A 20,135-nucleotide genomic window follows, 5' to 3' on the forward strand; every position below is an offset into this window, starting at 1 on the left:
ATTGATTATTATACTACTTTTTGTCCTTTCTTGCAAATTTTTAAATTTGATTTGCGGACCCCTCCGCGCATGGTTTCTCACTCCACGTGCACCACCGACACCAAATTATCACTACCGACACCTCCCTCCAGCCTATGTATGTATATATGCATACTCCACACTCAACAATATTCCTTATTTTCTTTCTTTTTTATGATATAAAGATATTAATGAAAGAGAAATTCCGACAAATTATAATATTTATTGTATAATTGTGTAATTGGTTTTTTTTGGTCAATCTTAATCCAGCCAAAAATGAAAAGATTAGATTATAGAATAATAATGGTGATAACGTTGTTGACATAAATACAAATAATGAAGCAAAACCCGAATTCTCAGAATAAATATAGAACATGAAAAAATTCAAGAAAAAATCACTCGAATTCTCTCTCACCCTCTGTCGTCGTCTCTCATAAATATGTCAAATACAAAACAAAAAACAAAAAGATAGGGAGCAAATTACATGTCCTTCCTACAAACAGAAACAGTGGTAAAAGAAGAGATGCCACTCCACAAATACAGGATAAATAACAAAGAAAGAAAGAACTTTAATTAATCAAACCTGGAAATATCACAGATTTAATTAGGACAAGAAAATGCAAGCAACCACCGATGCCGATACTGTCAGCACCATTTTCATCACCGCTGGAGCTTCCACAACTCCCCCGCCATTGTCCGAGGTGCTGTTCTGGGAGTCCGCTGTGGGGCCTTCGGACGGTGACCCGGCGGGTGAGCTAGTTGGTGGGGCCGGAGGGGACAGAACAGGAGCTGGAGACGCTGCAGATTCCGGAGCCGGAGCATCCGCCGCAGGAGCTGGAGAGGGAGACGGAGAAGTCTCGGGAGCAGGACCCGGCGCCGGCGCTGGAGCCTTTCCGAAAAGCTCCACTGGAAGAAGCAAACTGTCGACGGTAAAAATGCAGAGGGGAGTTGAGTCGAGCACAGTGGACGCGATTCTCGACGAGTCAACTCCGGTGTCGAGGCTCACCGAGTCACCGGCTGTCCTCACCCCGAGGTCATACTTTGCGGCGCCGTTGGTGGCAAGAGTGGTTATCGTACCCTTTGTCTGTTTCAGTGTTCCGATGGGCGTGTAGCTGGCGAGGGCGTGATACTGTAAGACTGAGACCACCTCAGCATTGCTGAGCTTGCTCAGATCTGGGGCGTCCTCCGCCTTGAATGCCTCATCGTTGGGCGCAAAAATGGTCAAACCCTTGTCTACGGCTGACTGGTACACTTTCAGAACACCAGTCGAAACAAGTAGAGAAGCAAAGGTTTTGCACCCGGCTTTCTCCAGCAAAGCCGTTATGTTAACAGCAGAAGCCGACGGAGCCGGCGCTGTTAGAACCGCGCTAGGAGCAATCGCCTTGCTGACCTCGATAACGGAGAGGTTGTACGGTACCTGCTTGACTGACTTAGTGAAAGTGGAGTCGAGAGGCGAGCCAGGGACGCCGGAGCCGAACCCAACTTTCCCCCCTCTCAGATCGGTAATGTTGACAAATCCCAGATTTCCAGCGGCATTCCCGGTAGTCTGATACAGTGTAGTAGAGAGAACGGAGCCCTCGGAGATCTTGTGGAGCTTCGGCGCGTCGAAGTAGTCAAGCAAGACGTGGAGGGCTAGGATGTTTTTGATGACACTGAGTGGGTATTTTCCGGTGAAGGAGGAGAGGGCTCCATTGGGGAGGACACAAACGGTGACCGGCTCACGGCTGTTGATTTCGTCGGCAAGCTTAGTCTGGGAGAGTAAGTCGTTGAACTCACTGTATTCAGGGAAACCGGAGAGGATTTCAGTGATATTGGAGGCGGAGGCGGAGGCAGAGAGAAGGACAATGGCGAGGAGAGAGAGTAGAGTGAGGGAGGAGGCGGCCATTGTAGAAAATGTGGAGGTGCAGTGGAACTGACTGAAGAGCAGCAGAAATGGGGTTGGGGTTTTATCTATTCAGACAGGGCTTCAATTTTTTATTAATAAAAATAAAAATAAATTGTATAATACTCAAAGTGGCATGTGAAGTTGAGAGCCGTTTGACTCCCTAATACTTTTTTGAATTTCAAATTACGTTTACCACTATTTTTATTTCATTAATCATCAGAGCGTTGCCATTTCTTTCTTTATTATGCATATAAATAAATGTTTTTTTCAATATCAAATATGTATCACGGAATATCAATACACTACAAAATTCTATTGCTATTTTATATAATTAATAATATGAGATATTTTCACACTCTAACTCATGTAAAAAGGATATTCATGCAACAAAATAAATGGTAAGATGCTAAAGTTGAAATCTTGATGGAGAAGATGTTGACTACATGAGATCAACCCCTCTCACCAATCCAAAATTTTAGCCTAAATCTGTAATATACGCACACTTTGAAAAATTATTCCATGTAGCGTCAGATACGCGGAAGGCATGTTCGAAACAAAAAAAAAAAAAAAAGAAAATTGCGTTGTACACATTTTGGATTTTTTTTTTTTATAATTTTAAAAAGTTTGGACTATTTTTTTTTCTAAATTTGAGCTTAACAAAAAATAAAAAAGAATTGATGTACTTATCTCAAACAAAAGATTTTGAGACAAAAATTACTAAATATTTGGAAGATGATCATGATAATTTAATTAATTTGAATATTATTTTTTTATTGCGTAATAAATTGATTATGTTTAAACCATATTTGGTTAAAAATATAGATGTAAGATATACTTATTTTATATTTTATCTTGATATTCTTCATATTGTATATTTTAATTTATAATATATAATAAAAATATATTATATGTAGTGTGTCAGTGCCGTGTCATGTTTTAATTTTTCTATATTTTTCGTGTTGCCGTGTCTGTGTTCATGTATTATAGAGCTGAATTATAGCCATTTTTTGGGTTTGATAAATTGATATAATTATAAATATTTTTTTGTTATTTCAAAAATTGTAAATGGTCCTTAATTTTAACGTTCATACAATAACGAGCCAATTTCCTTAGTTTTCTTCAGGTGTTTATCCAATTTCTGCAATGAATTGAGCAAAATGCTCTGTTGGATATTGAATTATAATTTTTATATATTTTTATAATTTTTTAAAATATTTGTATGGACTACTATTCTCTATGAATTTTTTATTTTAATTTTGCCCATCCTCATTTTTTTAAAATTTTATCCACCCTCAATCTTTTTCTTTATGTTTTACCAAATATTTGTTTTTAATCTTAAAAAATCAATAAAGATAAAATAATAATGTTCACCCACTCTTTAAAGACCACATAATGAATTTTTTGTCTAAAAAATATTTATAATTTTTTAAATAATAACAAAAATATTCGTAATTATATTGAACTTGAAAAGAAGTTGTTGTAATTTACACAAATATTTATATTAGTTGTATTTCTTTAGCTACAAAGTAGAAAAAAGGTGTGTGGGGGGGGGGGGGGGGAATGGGGAAATAAGGAATTAACCAGGGTTAAGAGTGGTAGGGTTAGGTGAAGAAGGTTGAGTTGGTGTTTGTTTGGGTGGCATGTTGTGCGGTGTTTGGATGGCATGTGAGTGTGAGAGAGAGAGGAAGGATAGGTCACAGCTGGAACCCAGATCTGGAGTCGGTGGGGGTGGCATTATTGTATTTGCTCCCCTTTTGTCCTCTGAAAATGACGCCATTGCCCCTCCTTTCTTTCCTTTCCCTTTCTCTCAAGTTTCATCATATTCTTTAGGCCACTATTCCATGATTTATTTAAATAAATTATATCTATTTTTCAATCAATTATATATATATATATTATTTTATACAATTATTTATAAATTTAAAAAATATACATACACCCTACAAAAATATTAATATTATTAAACACACAACCCTCACTGTTTTTAGTATCAAAGCCAATTTCTATAAATATATAGAAAATAAGAAATAAATCATAAATTGTTGGATATTTTTTTCATAATTGACGCATTTAATTATAGTTATAAAATGAAATGATTTGTTGGGATGAAATTGAAAGGTGGAAGAAAATAGTGGCATTATATGTTAATAATAAGTTTAGGCATATTCCGATGAAATGTAATTGATTTAAGCGACCGACACTAGAGATTAATGGGGAAGGTGTCAACTACTCTATTACCAATTCTACACTTTAATATGTTAATTATTAATATTAAATAATAATATAAATAGGAGTCTATTATTAAAATAATTAAAGACCCACCACATATTTATAAATTTGAATTTTCAACTTAATTAAATCTCATTTAGCTGAATTTTATCGTTAGTATGATATTTGATTAAATCTCATAAAATTATTATTATTATTATATAAGAATAAGAATAAGAATGTTGTTTGATATATAAAATCAAAATGTTTGGAGTTATGTACCAAATTTGGAACATTAATATACATTTCCTCATCGATATTCATTCCTATATAGTAAAAATAAATAAAGGAGATGATATTATTATTATTATTATGGGAGGGGGTGTAGACTGTAGTGGTAGTGTGCTGGACTGCACTGTTGCTTTATGTTGGTTGGTTGGTTGGTTGGTTTGTGTACGTTCCTATGCGGGCCCCACATACTTTCCTCCAATTATATATATATTTAAAAAAAAGAAAAAGAATTTTAATCTGGGCCTTAGTGGGCTGGTCCATGGTGGGCCTCAGAATCCGATTTCAAGCACTCAACTAATTCATTTTATCTTTTCAGTATATATAAATTGAGGGCTTCTCGGGGGGCATTTAGGTCCTTTCATTTTTTGGAAACAGACCAAATTATCCCTGTGTTATGTTGATATTTTTCTTGATAATTGGTCTTTTCTGTCTAATTGCACATACTTGTATTTCTATTCTCTTAAAAGCTGGGCCCTTTATGGGCCAGTTTGACCATTCTAGTTATAAAGGCCCAAACATGGATCATATCATTTTTCAGCCCAATAATGTTATTTAGCATGGCCCAACTATTCACAAGACCTCTCGAATACAATAGATGGGGGGCCATGTGAAATATTAGACCATTCAGCAACAAAAACAAAAAAAATGACCAAATGTGCTTAAATTTTCTATAATTCAAAAATAATAAAAAAATATTACCAGCTATAATGTACTATGGAATGTATTTTTATTCAATTCAGATTAATTATATTGTATGTGATCAAATTTTTTTATTAAATTATACATTAATCGTCTGATAAGTATATTATAATTATTGTATAAATAATTTAAATTTGGCTAAGTTGAATTTGGAATAGAATTTTTGTAAAAAAATAGGCATAATTTTAGTCGGATTTGAAAATGTATGATAAGAATATAATTGTAATATAATTTTGAAGTGTGTGGACACATCATTTAACATATTCATAAATTAATAGGCTAATTCATATGTAGCTTATTAAACTACGCGCTTTTGTAAGAAAATATTACAAAATTGTGTTTGGTTTTTAGTATGAAACATGTTTTGCCAAACAAACCGTAATAATCACAATGGTGAAAGTCTTGTGTATTTTGGCAGGACATATGTTTCCCAGGCCGCCTTCTGCCAAAAAGCTGACATGACAAAACTACTACAATTACTACTATTGCTGCATCACTACACATTTCCTCTCTATCTCTCTCACACACACACACACAGCACACAGCCCACACTGTGGGCAGAAGGGGTGGTGGTGGCTGCATGCGCGTAATGAGTGATGAAACTCTTGTCTCTCTCTTTTCTCTGTATTCTTAATTTTTAGGCGGTTCCCTTTTGGATTCTCTTTCTTTCTATTCAAACTTCCATACATCATCATCATATTCATGCATCTGCCTCTCTTCTACTAGTTTTTTAATTTATATATTTTTCACACACACAAGTGTTGTGTGTGCAGAACAGAGGTGCTTTTACACCTGTTTCTCACAGTTGCAGTTTCAGAGAATTCAGAGTGATTCTGTTTGAATTGACCTGTTTCTGGTCTTTTTTTCTCTTTGCTTTCTCTTTCTTGGAGTACTCGGAAATGTAAAATTTATTAATTGCCAATGCATTCCCAACTACTCCCTGCAGCTATTGCACCACCACCTGCAGGTCATCTCTTTCTAACACCCCAACACACACACACACACAAATGCACATGGATTCTTGAATATTTGTGTTCATACATGCATGTAAAGATTTGCATTTTAGATTTTAATTTGGATGGGTTTGGATATATGAAGGCGATGAAGATGACTCTGGTGATGGTTTAGTAATAGCCGAAAAAAGAGAGGAAGATTATCCAGAAAAGATCAATCTTGATCTTGGGATTGGAAGCTGTGGATGTGCAAACGAAGGAGGGTTGAAGAGGAATAAGAGAATTAAACAAGAAAAGAAAGAGTCACTTTTCACTGCACTGCAGTTTCATGAGTTCCACAGCCAAATTCTTATTTACAATTCCATAGCCTCTGGTTTGCCTGTACCCTTTCACCTTTTTCTTCCCGTTTGGACGAGTGTTTTCAACTCCTTGGGCCCTGCTATCTACAAGAAATACCCCAGTTGTGAGTATCTTTTTTACTTTTTTGTTGTCTGCAAATGGGTTTATGGTGGACTCTTTCAGTTATTCACTGTGTGTGTCTGTGGTTTTTTTCTTTTTTGGTTGAAGTTCAGTTGAAAGATCTCCCCATTTAATTTGTTATTGAACTTCAGTTGTTCAATCTTTTTTGGGTTTTAAGAATTTTGTATGATATCTGTCCCGAATTCAGTAATTAGTGTTTAGACTATTGTATGACATGGATTTTTGAATTTTTCTACGGTTAACAGTCATAGGTATCAGTCCTGAGAACTCTGGTCATAGCTGTAGTATGATGGATCCTGAACCAGGAAGGTGTAGAAGAACTGATGGGAGAAAATGGAGGTGCAGCAAAAACGTAGTTCCACTCCAGAAATACTGTGAGCGGCACATGCACAGAGGACGGCAAGGTTCAAGAAAGCATGTGGAAACTATTGAAAATGTCCCGAGAACTGATAATAAGGCCTCTGATGTTAATAGGATGCCTGTAGTTTCTTTGGTTACGTCTGATATAGATAATGGAATTGCTAATTCCATCCAGAGCGATCTTCATCCCAGACAACTGTGTTCAAATTATAGCATCGGCGTTCCAGAAACTGTTAGGAGCGATGAGAATTGTGATGCTTTATTGGCCATCAAAACTACCAGTGCTGTCGGTTCTCTTGGCAATGAAGTTAACAAGAATATCAATGTTGACGATGCCACCACAAGCACCTCAATGAGTTCCAATTACAACGCCAACGCAAAGGGAGGTCATCACACTGAGAGGAAGGAGTCTAGTTTTAAGAATCCAAATCCTGGGAAGATCAGTAGCAAGAAACACATTGTCGACAGAGAAAACTATTTGGGCTTTATTTCCCCCAGATTTGGTTTGTCTCCAAAGAGTGTTCTTCATTGTGCCGCAGGTTTGATTACTAAGAGAAAATGTTTCTTCATACGCATCAAAAACGATCTATGGACTAGTATTTCCTCTCTATCTCTACTTCAGTGATAGACAGTTATTTTGAGGAGAAACACAGTATGTTATCAATCACTTGATAGTTTTATGTTATATCCCACTATACCTTCAACTTAATGGGATGGACTACTTTCGTAGTTCAAACAAACTTTTATCTGTAAGTGGCATCAGTCTGCCCACAAACCCCCTCTGAGGAAATCATCCCCATCTAATAGCTGCTGTTGTTTAAGTTGTTCCATGTATTCTCATTGACTGTGTCAGTAAAATGGAAGGGACTGTATTATTAGTTTTTACAGTGGAGTTGGACACTGAAATGAGCATTTATCTACCATTCCCAATGTCATGGTGTCATTGCTTTCTGCTTTTAATCACCAATATTTGATCCCTGAATTTGATTCAACTGTGGATTTTATAACTCTGAGTTTGATCTTTTTTTGTTGTAGGCAAAGTCAGCCTGGAATTGGGCAGTAAGAATGTCATAGAAACCCAGCGACAGAGATGCCGGAGAACTGATGGCAAGAAATGGCAATGCAGGAGAGATGCTATCCCTCATCAGAAGTACTGTGAGGCGCACATGCATAGAGGGGCAAAGAGGTTCATGTTAAATCCACAATTTGCAAGTGATCCTCTGGCTACTTCTGCTCGGATGGCTGGTGTTTCTTGCAACATAGGCAGCAGTCTTGACAACGGCATCAACTTAAACACCATACCAGCCAGTCCTCAACATGTCAATAATTCTACTAGTAGCACAAGTGATGCCACTACCATCACCGACGAGAATATTAGCTTTTGTCTTAATCAATCTCTCCATAACTGCTGATTTTTCAGAGTCGCAAGTTAATGTGGTGAACCGGACAGCTTGATGTGAGAAACACTAACAATAGATTTAAGTGGGATTATGGTGGTAGCACACACTTAATGTAGCTTGTGGTGTTTTCTGATCCATGTATTTTGGTACCCATAAGTTTTGTTGTGATTAAAAGATGTAACAATAGACCCTACAACTTATTCTGATATTTGTCTTACTATCTACAATACGTCGAAGCAATATTTTGATTTAATGCCCACTTTTATAAGATCACCTGTATATTAACTTAGAAAAGGAACTTACAGTATAATGGTGCAAAAGTAGGGGCAAATGAAGTGTGCCGACAAGGAATATTTTTGTTGTTATAACATGAGTTACTGCAAAGAATATGTTATACCTTGTAATATTTGTCTTTGCTTAAGACAGAGCACAGATATGCTAACTCATCTTTCCTGGAAAAAAATTGTAGCAAGACACAGATTTCTTAATTATAAGCGGATGCCTTAGATGAGTACACAATTATATTCTCACACAGAAAGCAAGATCTACAAATCAAATTTACAAGCTTGCAAGAGTGCATTACAATCTGTTAGCAGACTGAGGAGAAGAATATCAAAGAACAGCTGCAAGTAGATGATTCCAGACAACATTTAGAGAGTAATGCTTTCTGATCTCTGTCATTACATTCTATGAATACAGTGCTGTTAAGATGAAATACAGAGATGTCAATTTTTAACGCAAATTCACTTATCAGACCTAAAATACTGCAAGTCCTAGGAATTTAACTAGATATACGAAGGCTCACACTATTTTGGGCAGATGCCCATGGGATCAGCATTCTTAACTATCCAAGGATGTTCCAGGATCTTGGGAAGAGAGAGCCTTTTTGATGAATCCTTTACTAGAAGCTGCACAAAAATGCCAGGTATTAAGGAACGAGAAAAACCTCTGTCAACATTGTCCTTCGTGAAAGCAAGAAACTAAGCTAATATATCAATTAAAACTTACCCGGGTAATGAGATTTTTAGCTTCTGCAGACACATCAGGGGTGGAAGGAAAACTTAGGTCAACCTTCATAATCCTACATGGCCCAGTGAAGATCTGTATCAGGGTGTGATCCAATACATTAATGCATGATAATACCTGGAGAAGAAACATCCGCCTAATCTCTTACCTTCTAAATGTGTCTTTTTGGCTTTCAGCCTCAAACGGAGGGACACCATATAGAAACTCATAGCAGAGAACACCCAAAGTCCAGTTATCCACTGCATAGTCGTGGGCCTTGTTCTCCACCATTTCTGGTGCTAAATAGTCCAAAGTTCCACACATTGTGTGTCTTTTGCTTCTGGATTGTACGGACCAACCAAAGTCCGCAATTTTGAGGCGACCCTGTAAGTGGTGCATAAGATGATGTTATAAAAGATAAGTCGAACTTGTATTGGGATTTTGAGGCAACCCTGTAAGTGGTGCATAAAATGATGTTATAAAAGATAAGTCAAATTGTTCCACATCTATCATGAAAATATTTGGAAACCCCACATTTTCCATCACCGCATGGTACGGGAGAGGGGTGGGACTCGGAACTATAATTTCTGACGATTTCCGGTGGGTTACAAAGGACAAATGTTTTTATCACAACTAGGAACATTATTAGAGTTTTGTGCTTTAGATGATATAATAGATGGTATTGATAATCCTCCTCTCCACCTGATTCACAGTAGCCAAGTTACATATTTTAATTTGGAGCAAAAGCAGCAAAGGGACAAAGTAGCTCAGTGAACACCGATAGATAAATGCATACCTTTTCATCCAATTAGGCCTTTACGGCAGTTAAGACAAATGAAGCTATTAAGGGTAAAAACTTTGATAGTCAGCATTACCTCATGATCAAGCAACAGATTTTCTGGCTTGATGTCTCTATGAATCACATCCTTTTCATGACAATATGCCAGAGCCTGGGTGAGACTCGCTATGTACTGATTTTCAAGACAAATAGAACATCACGAATCAAAAACAGGATAGCACAAATGCAGTTACAAAAATGCGGTTCAGCTGAAACTTCAAACAGACGCGCAAGCACACATAAAATGGATAAAAACAGTTCAACCAGCCTGCATAGGAGATACAAATAAAGAGAATGACGGGTTTTACTGTGGCTGCTTGTCTTTCGGAGAGGTGTCCCAATTTACGGAGTTGTCTGTAGAGCTCACCGCCATGAGCGTACTCCAAGATCAAGAATATCCGCTCAGCGTCATGAAACCATCCATAGAGCCTCAAAACATTCGGGTGTCTGAGGCCCGTTTGGATCTCCATTTCCCTCCGCAACTGGTGGTGCAGTCTGTACTTCTCTATTTGCTCCTTGAATATCACCTTCAACGCTATTATATAATTACTCTACCAAAAAAGACAAACAAATTTTTACGCAGAATTTACGAATTGTTTCTAAAGTTTGGCTTGAAAGTATATTTATGTGGTTTACCTTGATTTCGCGGGCGAGATAGACTCGGCCGAATTTCCCTTTGCCGAGGGGTTTGCCGATGTCGAAATCGGAGATTGACCATTGCCTTTTAGAGGATCTGAGGGATTGTTTCGTGGGTTTGGGTGGGTGAGCGGTCATTGATCTAATGGGATGGAATTTGGGGAATTAGGGATTGGTCGGATTTGGGAAGGGGGAACTGGGGGGAAATGAGGATATTTAAATTTGTGAGTAGTAGATGTTCAATCACATCATCGGGTTCGGGTCTGGAACCCGGACTTCGTTTGGGCAGGCTTATATAATATGGTGTCTGAACGAATTTTTTTATTTTATTTTACCAGAAAATCCTCGGTTCATGCTACGATCTTAATAAATAATATTACCTAAAATTAATCATATTTAATAAAAAGAATTCAAGATAGTTTTTTCTACTTATTTTGTTTTTCATTTATATATTTTTTTTTCTGTTTTAACTGAGTTGCATTACCTTTTTCTACTTATTATTTTTTTACGACGAACTATAGCGAGGATTGCGAAAAGGGATATTTTTTTTAAAAAATAATTTAATAATTTAAATATTTTTTAAATAAATAATCTATTTTACTAATTCTAATAGATTTATATAAACCGCAGAAATTATTTTATATTATTATTTATTAATTTTAGTAAAATTTAATTATAAAAAATAAAGAATATAAATAATCTTTTAATAATATTTTAAAAAATTATAAAAATGTGACAATTTTTTTTAATGTAAAATCTTAATCTAATAATTAATTTTATTAATATATTAATTAAATAATTTAATAATTAAAAGTATAATTTTATATAAAAATTTAATCAGAAAAAAGATAATAAAATAATTTAATTTAAAATAAGAAATTAATATCAACAACAAAATATCTATGAGATCATATTACTCATTCCTGTATACATTATTTTGACACCCCTTCTACCTTTTGGTAATTACAGAAACACCTTCAGAGCACTTATGTTCTTAAAAAATTATATTAAAGTTTGACCAGATCAATACAAAGGTATTTTGAAATTTTAAAAGTTGGCAGGTGTGATTTTTGTAATTTTTAGAAAGGTAAGGTGGTTTATGTAAAAAGAAATAGGTGAGGGGGTGTGAATGAAATTATCTTTTTTTTTTCTTAAATACTAAAACAGAAAAAAAAAAGAAAAAAAAGAAGAAGAAGATCTAATTCCATATATACTAAAATTTTAAGCACAAATCCAACATGCAATCAATAATAGATGGCACAGCTAATATATAAGGAATTTCTTCATATGTGCTCATTTCACAGTTAAAGCAGAGGAGAATGACCCGTCGCCTGAAATTGTAAAAATTAAAAATAAAAAAGTGGCTTCAACTTTTATAAGTTTATTAAAGAATTCGAGTCCTTCATAATGTTTAAAAGAATGTAAAATGAATTAACACTGACTTATAATTACTCAATTCTGTTCTCATTCCCGTGGCCGCACTGAAAGATAACCAGTTGGCTTATCGTCGAAAGCCTGAAATTCTTATCCCAAGAGTAATTTAAAAATTTAGCAACACCTCGATTCAATTAGAAAAGAGAAAAAAGGAGATTACATAACAGTTGCAAACTCGAATACATTTTTTTTTCTCGTTGCCTTGGTACCTATACTTTTTTCAGTTCAGAAATGAAAGTTCTGCTATAAACACTGCCATGACCCAGTAGGCCAGTAGAAGGCATATGAATCATCAATATCGTGACAGATGATCACAAATGGGTAAATAAATTGCCAGTAAACTATATGTGAGATAAACTACAATTCTCATTTTTATTTATTTTTTACATGTTATCAATAAAGGTAAATTATTCAACCTCCATTGAAGTTTGGTATAATTACGAATACCCCATCATTATTTAAAAATTATCAATACCTCCCTAATTTTAACGTTCATCTAACAATTAGATCAACCCGTTATATTTTCATCCATTTTTATAATGAACTAATTGAAATGTCCTTGAACGTTAAAAATTATAATTTTATTTATTTATTTATTATTTTTTTATGAACTAAGTGGATAATTTTTTTTATAAATTTTAAAACTTTTGATCCATCCCCTTCAATTTTTTTACAAGTCTTTCTTTTTTTAAAAAAAAACAAAAAAAAAAATACAATAAGAGCAAAGTTGACAATTTTATAACTCCATCAAATGATTAATTAATTTCATCAAATCAGGAGAGTAATAATAAATTTTCAAATAACAAGGGATATTCGTAATTACGCCAAAACTTAAGGGAGATCGTTGTAGTTTACCTTATCAATAATTATATTTTCTCAAGCCATATACCTCAAATGATGTTGTGAATGAAAGAGAAACTTTGGCCGATGTTAAACTAGTTAGAGCCGAACTCACGATTCCACCTTTCGAGCTCTTCCCACTTGTTTTTCTGTAAGCTAGGTCTAATAACAGTCATTGCCTTTTGAAAATCTCCATATCTTAATCCCCTAACCTGCACATAGAGTACACATTTTGGTTAGGAACCTACATTGGAAAAGAACTGAAACGCTTTCAGATGCCGGGGGGGGGGGGGGGTACAGTTTATGCACATCAAATTAAATCTGCCTTGAATTAGATAAAACAACTACTACTAATCTCAAACGCTAACTGGTTAGAAAAAATGAATGAGAAGGTTGATGCCTTCTGCAGAGCAACGGCTAATAATGCACATAGAAGGGAGCATCAAAGAATAACGTCAAGCCATGGCCTTCATTAAATCTTCAGGTGGTATAGATCAGGCTCCCAACTTTCTTATCATTCACATTTCTCATTACAAAGTTGACTTTTGCATCACTAGCTACAAACATCAAATATGGTTAACTCCTGATAGAACACTCGTGTGGATCATGGACATGGAACAAGCTCTATGTTATCATACTATAACCGGGTCTAACAAGTATTAAGGAAAAAAGGGAAATTTGAGAGCTATAGCTCAGTTGAGCTTTCTAAATTCACAAATTTAACTTCAGCCTCCTTTCCCCTTTATTCAATTTCACAGAAAGAGGAATGTAATGAGGAACAGCAAGATTTTACAGCAAGCAAGAAGAAACTAGCAAGTTTAGCTCTATCGGCACACTTGGTCCCCGATTTGTCTTGTTCTGGTAAATGACCCAGAGGGAAGGATTAGTAGATGCCAAGTGGAAGATTGTAATATGGCTGGCTGACCTGATTGGCCTGAACAGTTAGAATGTTCGAACCCAGCTCTCTGATTGGCATCATTGCAGCTTCCTCACACAATGCTTGTAGGTCACTTCCAGAATATCCTACAACAACATTATCATGAATTTTAGATAAGCAAAAGAACTGTTGATCAAATATTGCTCTGAAACAATACGCGCAAATGTTTCGGAGTGCAAGTTTCTCATATGTCCTGAAGGTATAATTTTTTCTACCCAGGGCATTATATGATAGTCGTTGGTCATCACATTTCCTCAGATGTCTTTCTACTCAAGATTATCCTGTAAAAGCCCTATTTTTTTCTTTCTCACCCAAGACACAACTGTTAAACAGTCACAATTGGGTGCCAAAAGCCTTATGTTAATACATACACTAGAGAAACCCTAGAATGCTGTTCCGGTCTCTTTGGTGTGAATTAGTTGATGACCATTTATAATTTTGCATTGGTTGGGTAATTTCTTCTCCCAAATCTATTTCTTTAATTTTAATGATTTCTCCTTGTTACTTTTTAAGACATTGCTAATCACTTGTTTATTTCACACATTGAAATAAAATACAAATGACCGACAGTATTGTGTAGGAATAAATTGAAAATATAAACCGCTTGTTTGTCATTTCTGAAACTGAAACTCATGCATCAAGCGTGCAACAAATACTGGAGAATTTTGCTTACCATCTGTTTCTGCAACAAGCCTCTCTAAGTCTCTATCTGTTTCCAAGTAAAAAGAAACAATGTGAAATGATTGAATTATTTCTCCAGAAGAGCACAAGGCATAACAATGGATCCATGGAGCTAAAATCATGCTCTCACCTGGCAAAGCAAATGCATGGCCCTTGAGCTTATGTTTCAAAAGAAGTCTTCTGGCATTTCGATCTGGCAAAGGTATGTATATTCTCTTAACCTGGCCCAAGGTTTGAAAATAAATGAAGATGTCACTTGAAGCCATGCCAGCTATATATTAAGCTTACAAGACGAGTTTTGTATGTTCTGCTCAGTACACTTTCCAGGAATCTTTCCAGTTTCAAATGAACATTCCATATTGTAAAAGTAACTATATGTGATGTCATTAAACAGAGAAAGCAAGGTATACAAACTTGTCACTATAGACATAGCCTACTCAAGAAAACCTGAGTTCATTCATGGACCCTACAGCAGAGATGGGACTAATTCAGGCATCCAGAACAAGATTACCCTCATATGAAAAATAAATGTGGCTAATTAGCATCAGACTTGGCCCCAATTCATTCAAGACTAATAGGATGCAAATGCAATTAGCTTTCTGAAACATCTGCATAAACTTAACCTGTTCCTAGGAAAAAGAAAAAAACTGATGCTAGAAAATTTTTGAAAGAGAGATAAAAAATCATAAAAGATAATTCGGTACAAAAAAAAAGAAAATCCTTCAGTTACAATGATGCCATAGGCAGTAAGGTAATAAATTCATGCTAACCAATCTTCTAAGAACTGCATCGTCCAACTCTTGGGGTTTATTGGTTGCACCTGGAATAGCATAAGAACATTTGTAAGAATAGAATAACATATAATCTCCGTCATTCTGACTGTCTATAAGTAGCATATATCTATGTCAGTTCTTTTACATTATTTGAGCACATTAACCCAAGCCATTTAGCATAAATTGCACAAATTTCTAATCCTGAAAGCTGAACATGAGTTTGATTTGGGCAGACATAGAAAAAGAGCGATGAGGTTAAGTTTTCATATCAAACAAGCCAATAGCTATCCTCCATGCATGCTATATCAGGCACTCATTTATCTAATGCCGTGACATCCAGGGTCATTTGGAAATATAGTCTGAATTTGAACCAAGAGCTTTATATTGTTTGGCAACAGCCAATTGCACCAGTCTATGCTTCAACCATGCTACCCCTTGATATGGTCTCATAAACCTCAGAAGAAGAGAAAAGGAAAAACTGCAGGGAACCTACTGTTCCTCCCTAGTCAAGTTCAATACAGTTCCTCACCTGACTTCAGTTCACCATACCTAAAAGCCCACACCCAAGATATACAATATCCTAAGATCTTGATCAATAAGGAGAAAAAGAAACACCAGCACTTTAGTGCTTGTATTCCCTTCCTAGTCGAAACATGAAAATTTCCAGATGAGCACAAAAGGTATAGTTAAGAGTTGAAGAATGCCAGCTAGATATTTAAATTTTTCAACGATGTGGCATTGTTGAGGGTGTGTATACTGTACAGTTTCTTGGAGAGGAAGGTAAAACCATGACAAATATACAAATACATGACACCCAGGATTACACCAAGAGGCAATCAAGCCCTAAGCGAGATTTCAAAGCAAGTTAAAATCAAATGCAAAATCAAACAAAATCAGCACTTGGATTGTAAAACTTACCAATGACAGTAACTAAATCACCAGAACTTGATGTCACCCCATCGAACTGAACTAGAAACTCTGACTTCAGCCTTCTACTTGCTTCATTCTCATTCTCCGTTCTTGTTGACATGATACTATCTATCTGTAAAACAAAATTAAAAATTGTTGTATAAGCACCAATTCAGTTATTGCTAGATCCTACTCATGGCAAGACAAAGCATTGGCATTTAGACAATATGGGTGTTGTCAAAAGGTTAACTAAATATAACCATAACGCAATCAAGACAACAACTCTAAGTTTTTTTTGTGTGTGTTACTGTGTGGTGGGTGGGGAAGAGTTGAAGCAATCATTTTCTCAATAAAAAGTGCCACCTATTTTCAGTATCCAGTTAAATGGGAAGTCTATAATCACATTGTAGGAACCAAACCAGGAAACCACATAAGAGCAATAAGTAACATCGATGAGCCCAGTGTGAACAGGCAGGAGAGTGAACCAAACCAGGAAACAACATAAGAACAATAAGTAACATCAATGAACCGAGTGATGAACAGGCTGAAGAGCTGAATACCTCATCAATGAATATTACTGATGGCTGCCTGGAAATGGCAACCTGAAAAAGAGTGCGAACAAGCTTTTCGCCCTCCCCCACCTGACATTGTAAACATAGTGTATAAGGACTTCAGACATTATATTAAAAAGAACAGGGCTTAGACACAAACTTAATAACTTGTGTGTTGTGGTTGGGGTGGGGTGGTGGGGGGAAGAGACACAAGACACACCCACTTTGATGTCAGGGAAGAAGCAGAAACATTAAAAAAAGTAGCATCGGACTCTGAAGCAACTGCTTTAGCAAGCAGGGTCTTCCCAGTGCCAGGTGGTCCAAAGAGAAGTAAACCTGCAAAGATACTAACTCCCTTTTGGTAAAAGATATTAACTCAGACGGCCAAATTCGGGGTGTAGTAGTTCATTTCCTAATATTACCCTTGGCTGGCTTCCGGAGTCCAGTAAAAAGATCTCTTCTTTTAGTTGGCAGGATGACCATTTCCATCAGTGCTTGTTTTGCCATCTCAAGCCCCGCTGTGAAGGCATATTCATATTGAGATAACAACTTAACCACAAAAGAAACCAAAAAAAGAAAAAGGAAAGAATACTCTAATGGAGAGATGACAGCCCCTAACCAATGTCTTCCCATTTAACTGAAGGGCTATGGTCGACAATCACAGAATTTATCATTTCCACCAGTTTAGCATCATAACCACTGCCAGATTCCTGTACAGGTCTTCGGGTCGTTGCATTATTAGCCTGATTCCTTACAGCAGAAGCACCTCTGACATTGCCAGAAGGCTTTTGTACTGCCACTTTTCTCGGGGAAGCTGTAGATGAAATTGCCCCAGTTTGCAACTTAGGCGAGGTGCTCTAAGAAAGTATATATAGAAGGCAAAAAAAATTAGGTCAAACTGGTGTTGATTCCACCACATATTCATTCACATTCTGTCATTCTAGTAAAAATGGTTAAGGTCACTTCTTCCTCCCAATTTGATGCATAGATCACCCTGCTCAATTTGATGAAAGGTTTCCTACTTTCCTGCTTTACGCAGTAACATCATGAATAGTTATCTAAACCACCATAATAGGAGTTTACCAACAGCTTATATATAGTTGCCTGAAGGGCATATGCACATATGTCAAATCAGGCAAAAACAATTCAAAGATCAAAACTTACACGTTAATTAGAGCAGTCCATACCTTGATTTCTGATGATCCACCTGACACAATGGAGAAGGCAAGGCAGAGAACCAAAAGTGAAAAAGTAAGTTTTTCCCATCAACAGTGATTACTTCAAAATTTTAAGGAAGCAGTGCCGAAGCAGTGGCAAAGATGCAAGAGAATAGCAACCTGTTCTTCGAGCTAAAGCTTGTAATCTCCCTGCTACTTGACCCTGCCAGTTTGATATCTTTAGACGATAAGATTTGACCTTCTCCAGTTCACTGTTGAAGATTTAGGAAATTGAAAGCAAAGAACCACAAAGAACTAAGTGAGTTCAAATACACAAACATGTTAGAGAATCAGCAATTACAACTGCCAAGCAATCCAATGTGGAGACCAAACACAAAATATCCTCGCACTCATCTTAAGAACCAGACTTATGTAAGATTAGTAGGCTGCAAACAAGCTTCATGAAACTGCTAACTCCTACTACAAAGAAACCTCAACCCATGACCTAATTGGTCAATGAATATTCCAGTATCGAACTTATTAAGAGATTTTCGGGTCTCCCATTTGATCATAGGAAATCAGCAATTTAGTGTAATACCAGAATAATTCCTCCAAAATTGCACTAGCCTAGTGCCTCTTTTTTTAAGAATGCAATTTACCTTGATGCATTATACACACGTCAAGTAACAAACAATTAACAGCAGAGCTCAAAATGGTTAAAACCATCGAGATATTCTTAAAATATATCAACCACTGGCCAAAGATGATGATGCATACAGGCTCGAATTCATTTGCCAGCAAAACAACAAGTCTGAACACCAGTAAATCAATGGCACAGATAGCCCGTTCATATTTCATCCACGTGCAAATTAAAGTTAAAAGTTGCACAATCGTATATCAAGGCCATGAACCTCTAATTAAATGAATACGAAACATAAAACGATATTTCTAGTACCTAGAGGAGATGTAAGAAGGAACCGGAGTGGATATCGCCTCACTAAGTATCCTCTGTGCATTCTGGTAATGAAAAACTGCGTCGTCAGGTATCCCCCACTCTTCGGCTCGAACGGCCTTAGCAATCTCCTCCTTGGCCAAATCGAAGTAACCTTTCAGCTTATACGCAGTCCGTTCGTTCCCCGTCGAAACGCCGCCGTCTCCATCCATGGACGGATCGCCAGCGGAGCTAGGGTTTTGCTGCGACTGTACCGAATCGGAGAAAATCGAGCCAAAGTTTTCGATGATCTCTTTGAGAAAGCTCATTTCTGGAAGGTGTTAACCCGTTAGATTAACCGAATTTTGGGTTTTCCGCGTGAAATTTGAGAAAGAGGCGCACAATTTTCACCAATTTAGCAGTACCTTTTGCATTTCGTTTTTTGAAGAAACACTGCAAGAAAGTTGAAATTCCACGCCCTCGCCAATTGACTTCTCAATATGGCGCAGAAATCACGCGCGAGTGCTGTAATACCGTACGGCAAAAGACTTTTGGTTTCCCCTCGGAAGGATCCAAATTCCAGCCTAGTACTGAAGTTAAGCATTGAAATATGATTAGATATGTGTGTTTGTTTTGATAAATAAAATTTTGCTATTCATTATATTGTGAAATTAAAATATCGCACTTATTATTTAATTAATTCTTATATTTATCTGTTTTATGTTTTTAAATTTTGACCGTCTTATTATTTATTTCAATAATCATTTTACGATTGTTATTGTTCAATAAAATTGATTTTCGCATATATTAAATTCATAAATTAACGTAATAATATTTGGAGCTAAGGTATGGTTTACGTGATATATACACATATTTCGTAAATAACTTTGCTAATTTTAAAGTACTAATTAGTGTACCCTTCAAAAAAAAAAAAAAAGAGAGAATTACTAATTAGTGAAGAAAATAAATGATTTACATAGGCAACAAAATATACCGTTCGTAGTATGAGATATTATCCATTTTAATTTTCGTAATCACATCATATTGTTTTGGAAAAGTGCACCTATAATAAGAGTAAGTTTTGAAACTTATGAATCGTACATACTCCTCATTCGGTTACAATAGACGAATATTAACATTATTAGATCT

The 20,135-nt window shown here is 36.1% G+C and overlaps 4 protein-coding genes across 7 annotated transcripts; 1 reads left to right on the plus strand and 3 right to left on the minus strand.

Annotated features, from left to right (window-relative positions):
• Positions 1–355: 355 nt before the first annotated feature.
• Positions 356–1,956, minus strand: FLA8 (FASCICLIN-like arabinogalactan protein 8). Its single transcript, XM_011092693.3, has one exon. It carries the CDS (start codon positions 1,901–1,903, stop codon positions 623–625), a length of 1,281 nt encoding a protein of 426 aa, XP_011090995.1. The 5' UTR covers positions 1,904–1,956; the 3' UTR covers positions 356–622.
• Positions 1,957–5,734: 3,778 nt separating this feature from the next.
• Positions 5,735–8,521, plus strand: LOC105171550 (growth-regulating factor 9). Its single transcript, XM_011092704.3, has 4 exons — positions 5,735–6,068; positions 6,200–6,517; positions 6,780–7,433; positions 7,930–8,521. The coding sequence occupies exons 1-4, from the start codon at positions 6,023–6,025 to the stop codon at positions 8,304–8,306; spliced, it is 1,395 nt and encodes a 464-aa protein (XP_011091006.1). The 5' UTR covers positions 5,735–6,022; the 3' UTR covers positions 8,307–8,521.
• Positions 8,522–8,802: 281 nt separating this feature from the next.
• Positions 8,803–11,381, minus strand: AUR3 (ataurora3). 3 transcript variants are annotated; one of them, XM_011092716.3, is made up of 7 exons: positions 10,774–11,368; positions 10,446–10,688; positions 10,175–10,270; positions 9,469–9,683; positions 9,303–9,375; positions 9,100–9,202; positions 8,803–8,995 (listed from the first exon to the last, which is right to left on the minus strand). In XM_011092716.3, the coding sequence occupies exons 1-6, from the start codon at positions 10,909–10,911 to the stop codon at positions 9,101–9,103; spliced, it is 867 nt and encodes a 288-aa protein (XP_011091018.1). In that variant the 5' UTR covers positions 10,912–11,368; the 3' UTR covers positions 8,803–8,995; position 9,100. The 3 variants fall into 3 exon arrangements, 2 of the variants coding, with proteins under 2 accessions (XP_011091018.1, XP_011091027.1); XM_011092725.3 differs by having other exon boundaries at positions 8,803–9,202; positions 10,446–10,664; positions 10,774–11,381; XR_002287972.2 differs by lacking the exon at positions 8,803–8,995 and having other exon boundaries at positions 9,126–9,202; positions 9,303–9,395; positions 10,774–11,374.
• An 893-nt stretch (positions 11,382–12,274) lies between these two features.
• On the minus strand, positions 12,275–19,605 carry LOC105171580 (AAA-type ATPase family protein). Of its 2 annotated transcripts, XM_011092755.3 has the most exons (14): positions 19,412–19,605; positions 19,011–19,317; positions 18,236–18,327; positions 18,086–18,105; positions 17,518–17,755; positions 17,321–17,416; positions 17,119–17,234; positions 16,908–16,988; positions 16,357–16,480; positions 15,436–15,485; positions 14,796–14,886; positions 14,658–14,693; positions 13,973–14,070; positions 12,275–13,259 (listed from the first exon to the last, which is right to left on the minus strand). In XM_011092755.3, exons 2-14 carry the CDS (start codon positions 19,313–19,315, stop codon positions 13,143–13,145), a joined length of 1,464 nt encoding a protein of 487 aa, XP_011091057.1. In that variant the 5' UTR covers positions 19,316–19,317; positions 19,412–19,605; the 3' UTR covers positions 12,275–13,142. The 2 variants fall into 2 exon arrangements, with proteins under 2 accessions (XP_011091057.1, XP_011091046.1); XM_011092744.3 differs by having other exon boundaries at positions 19,011–19,605.
• Positions 19,606–20,135: the final 530 nt, after the last annotated feature.

This window comes from Sesamum indicum, linkage group LG1 (assembly GCF_026168435.1).
Source record: "Sesamum indicum cultivar Baizhima isolate 11 linkage group LG1, ASM2616843v1, whole genome shotgun sequence".
Taxonomy (NCBI): domain Eukaryota; kingdom Viridiplantae; phylum Streptophyta; class Magnoliopsida; order Lamiales; family Pedaliaceae; genus Sesamum; species Sesamum indicum.

Bases quoted from the DNA above. Each gene is read 5' to 3' on its own strand.
- LOC105171580 (XM_011092755.3), bottom strand. From the start codon at position 19,315: ATGAGCTTTCTCAAAGAGATCATCGAAAACTTTGGCTCGATTTTCTCC. The intron at 17,417-17,517 runs GTTAGGGGCTGT...ATGCCTTCACAG, and splicing joins AGTTAAATGGGAAGACATTG to CGGGGCTTGAGATGGCAAAA. The intron at 17,235-17,320 runs GTAATATTAGGA...GTATCTTTGCAG, and splicing joins ACTCCGGAAGCCAGCCAAGG to GTTTACTTCTCTTTGGACCA.
- LOC105171550 (XM_011092704.3), top strand. From the start codon at position 6,023: ATGCATTCCCAACTACTCCCTGCAGCTATTGCACCACCACCTGCAG. The intron at 6,069-6,199 runs GTCATCTCTTTC...GGATATATGAAG, and splicing joins TATTGCACCACCACCTGCAG to GCGATGAAGATGACTCTGGT. The intron at 7,434-7,929 runs GTTTGATTACTA...TTTTTGTTGTAG, and splicing joins TGTTCTTCATTGTGCCGCAG to GCAAAGTCAGCCTGGAATTG.
- AUR3 (XM_011092716.3), bottom strand. From the start codon at position 10,911: ATGACCGCTCACCCACCCAAACCCACGAAACAATCCCTCAGATCCTCT. The intron at 10,689-10,773 runs GTAAACCACATA...CTTTTTTGGTAG, and splicing joins ATCTCGCCCGCGAAATCAAG to AGTAATTATATAATAGCGTT. The intron at 9,684-10,174 runs GTAATGCTGACT...CACCACTTACAG, and splicing joins ATCTGTTGCTTGATCATGAG to GGTCGCCTCAAAATTGCGGA.
- FLA8 (XM_011092693.3), bottom strand. From the start codon at position 1,903: ATGGCCGCCTCCTCCCTCACTCTACTCTCTCTCCTCGCCATTGTCCTT.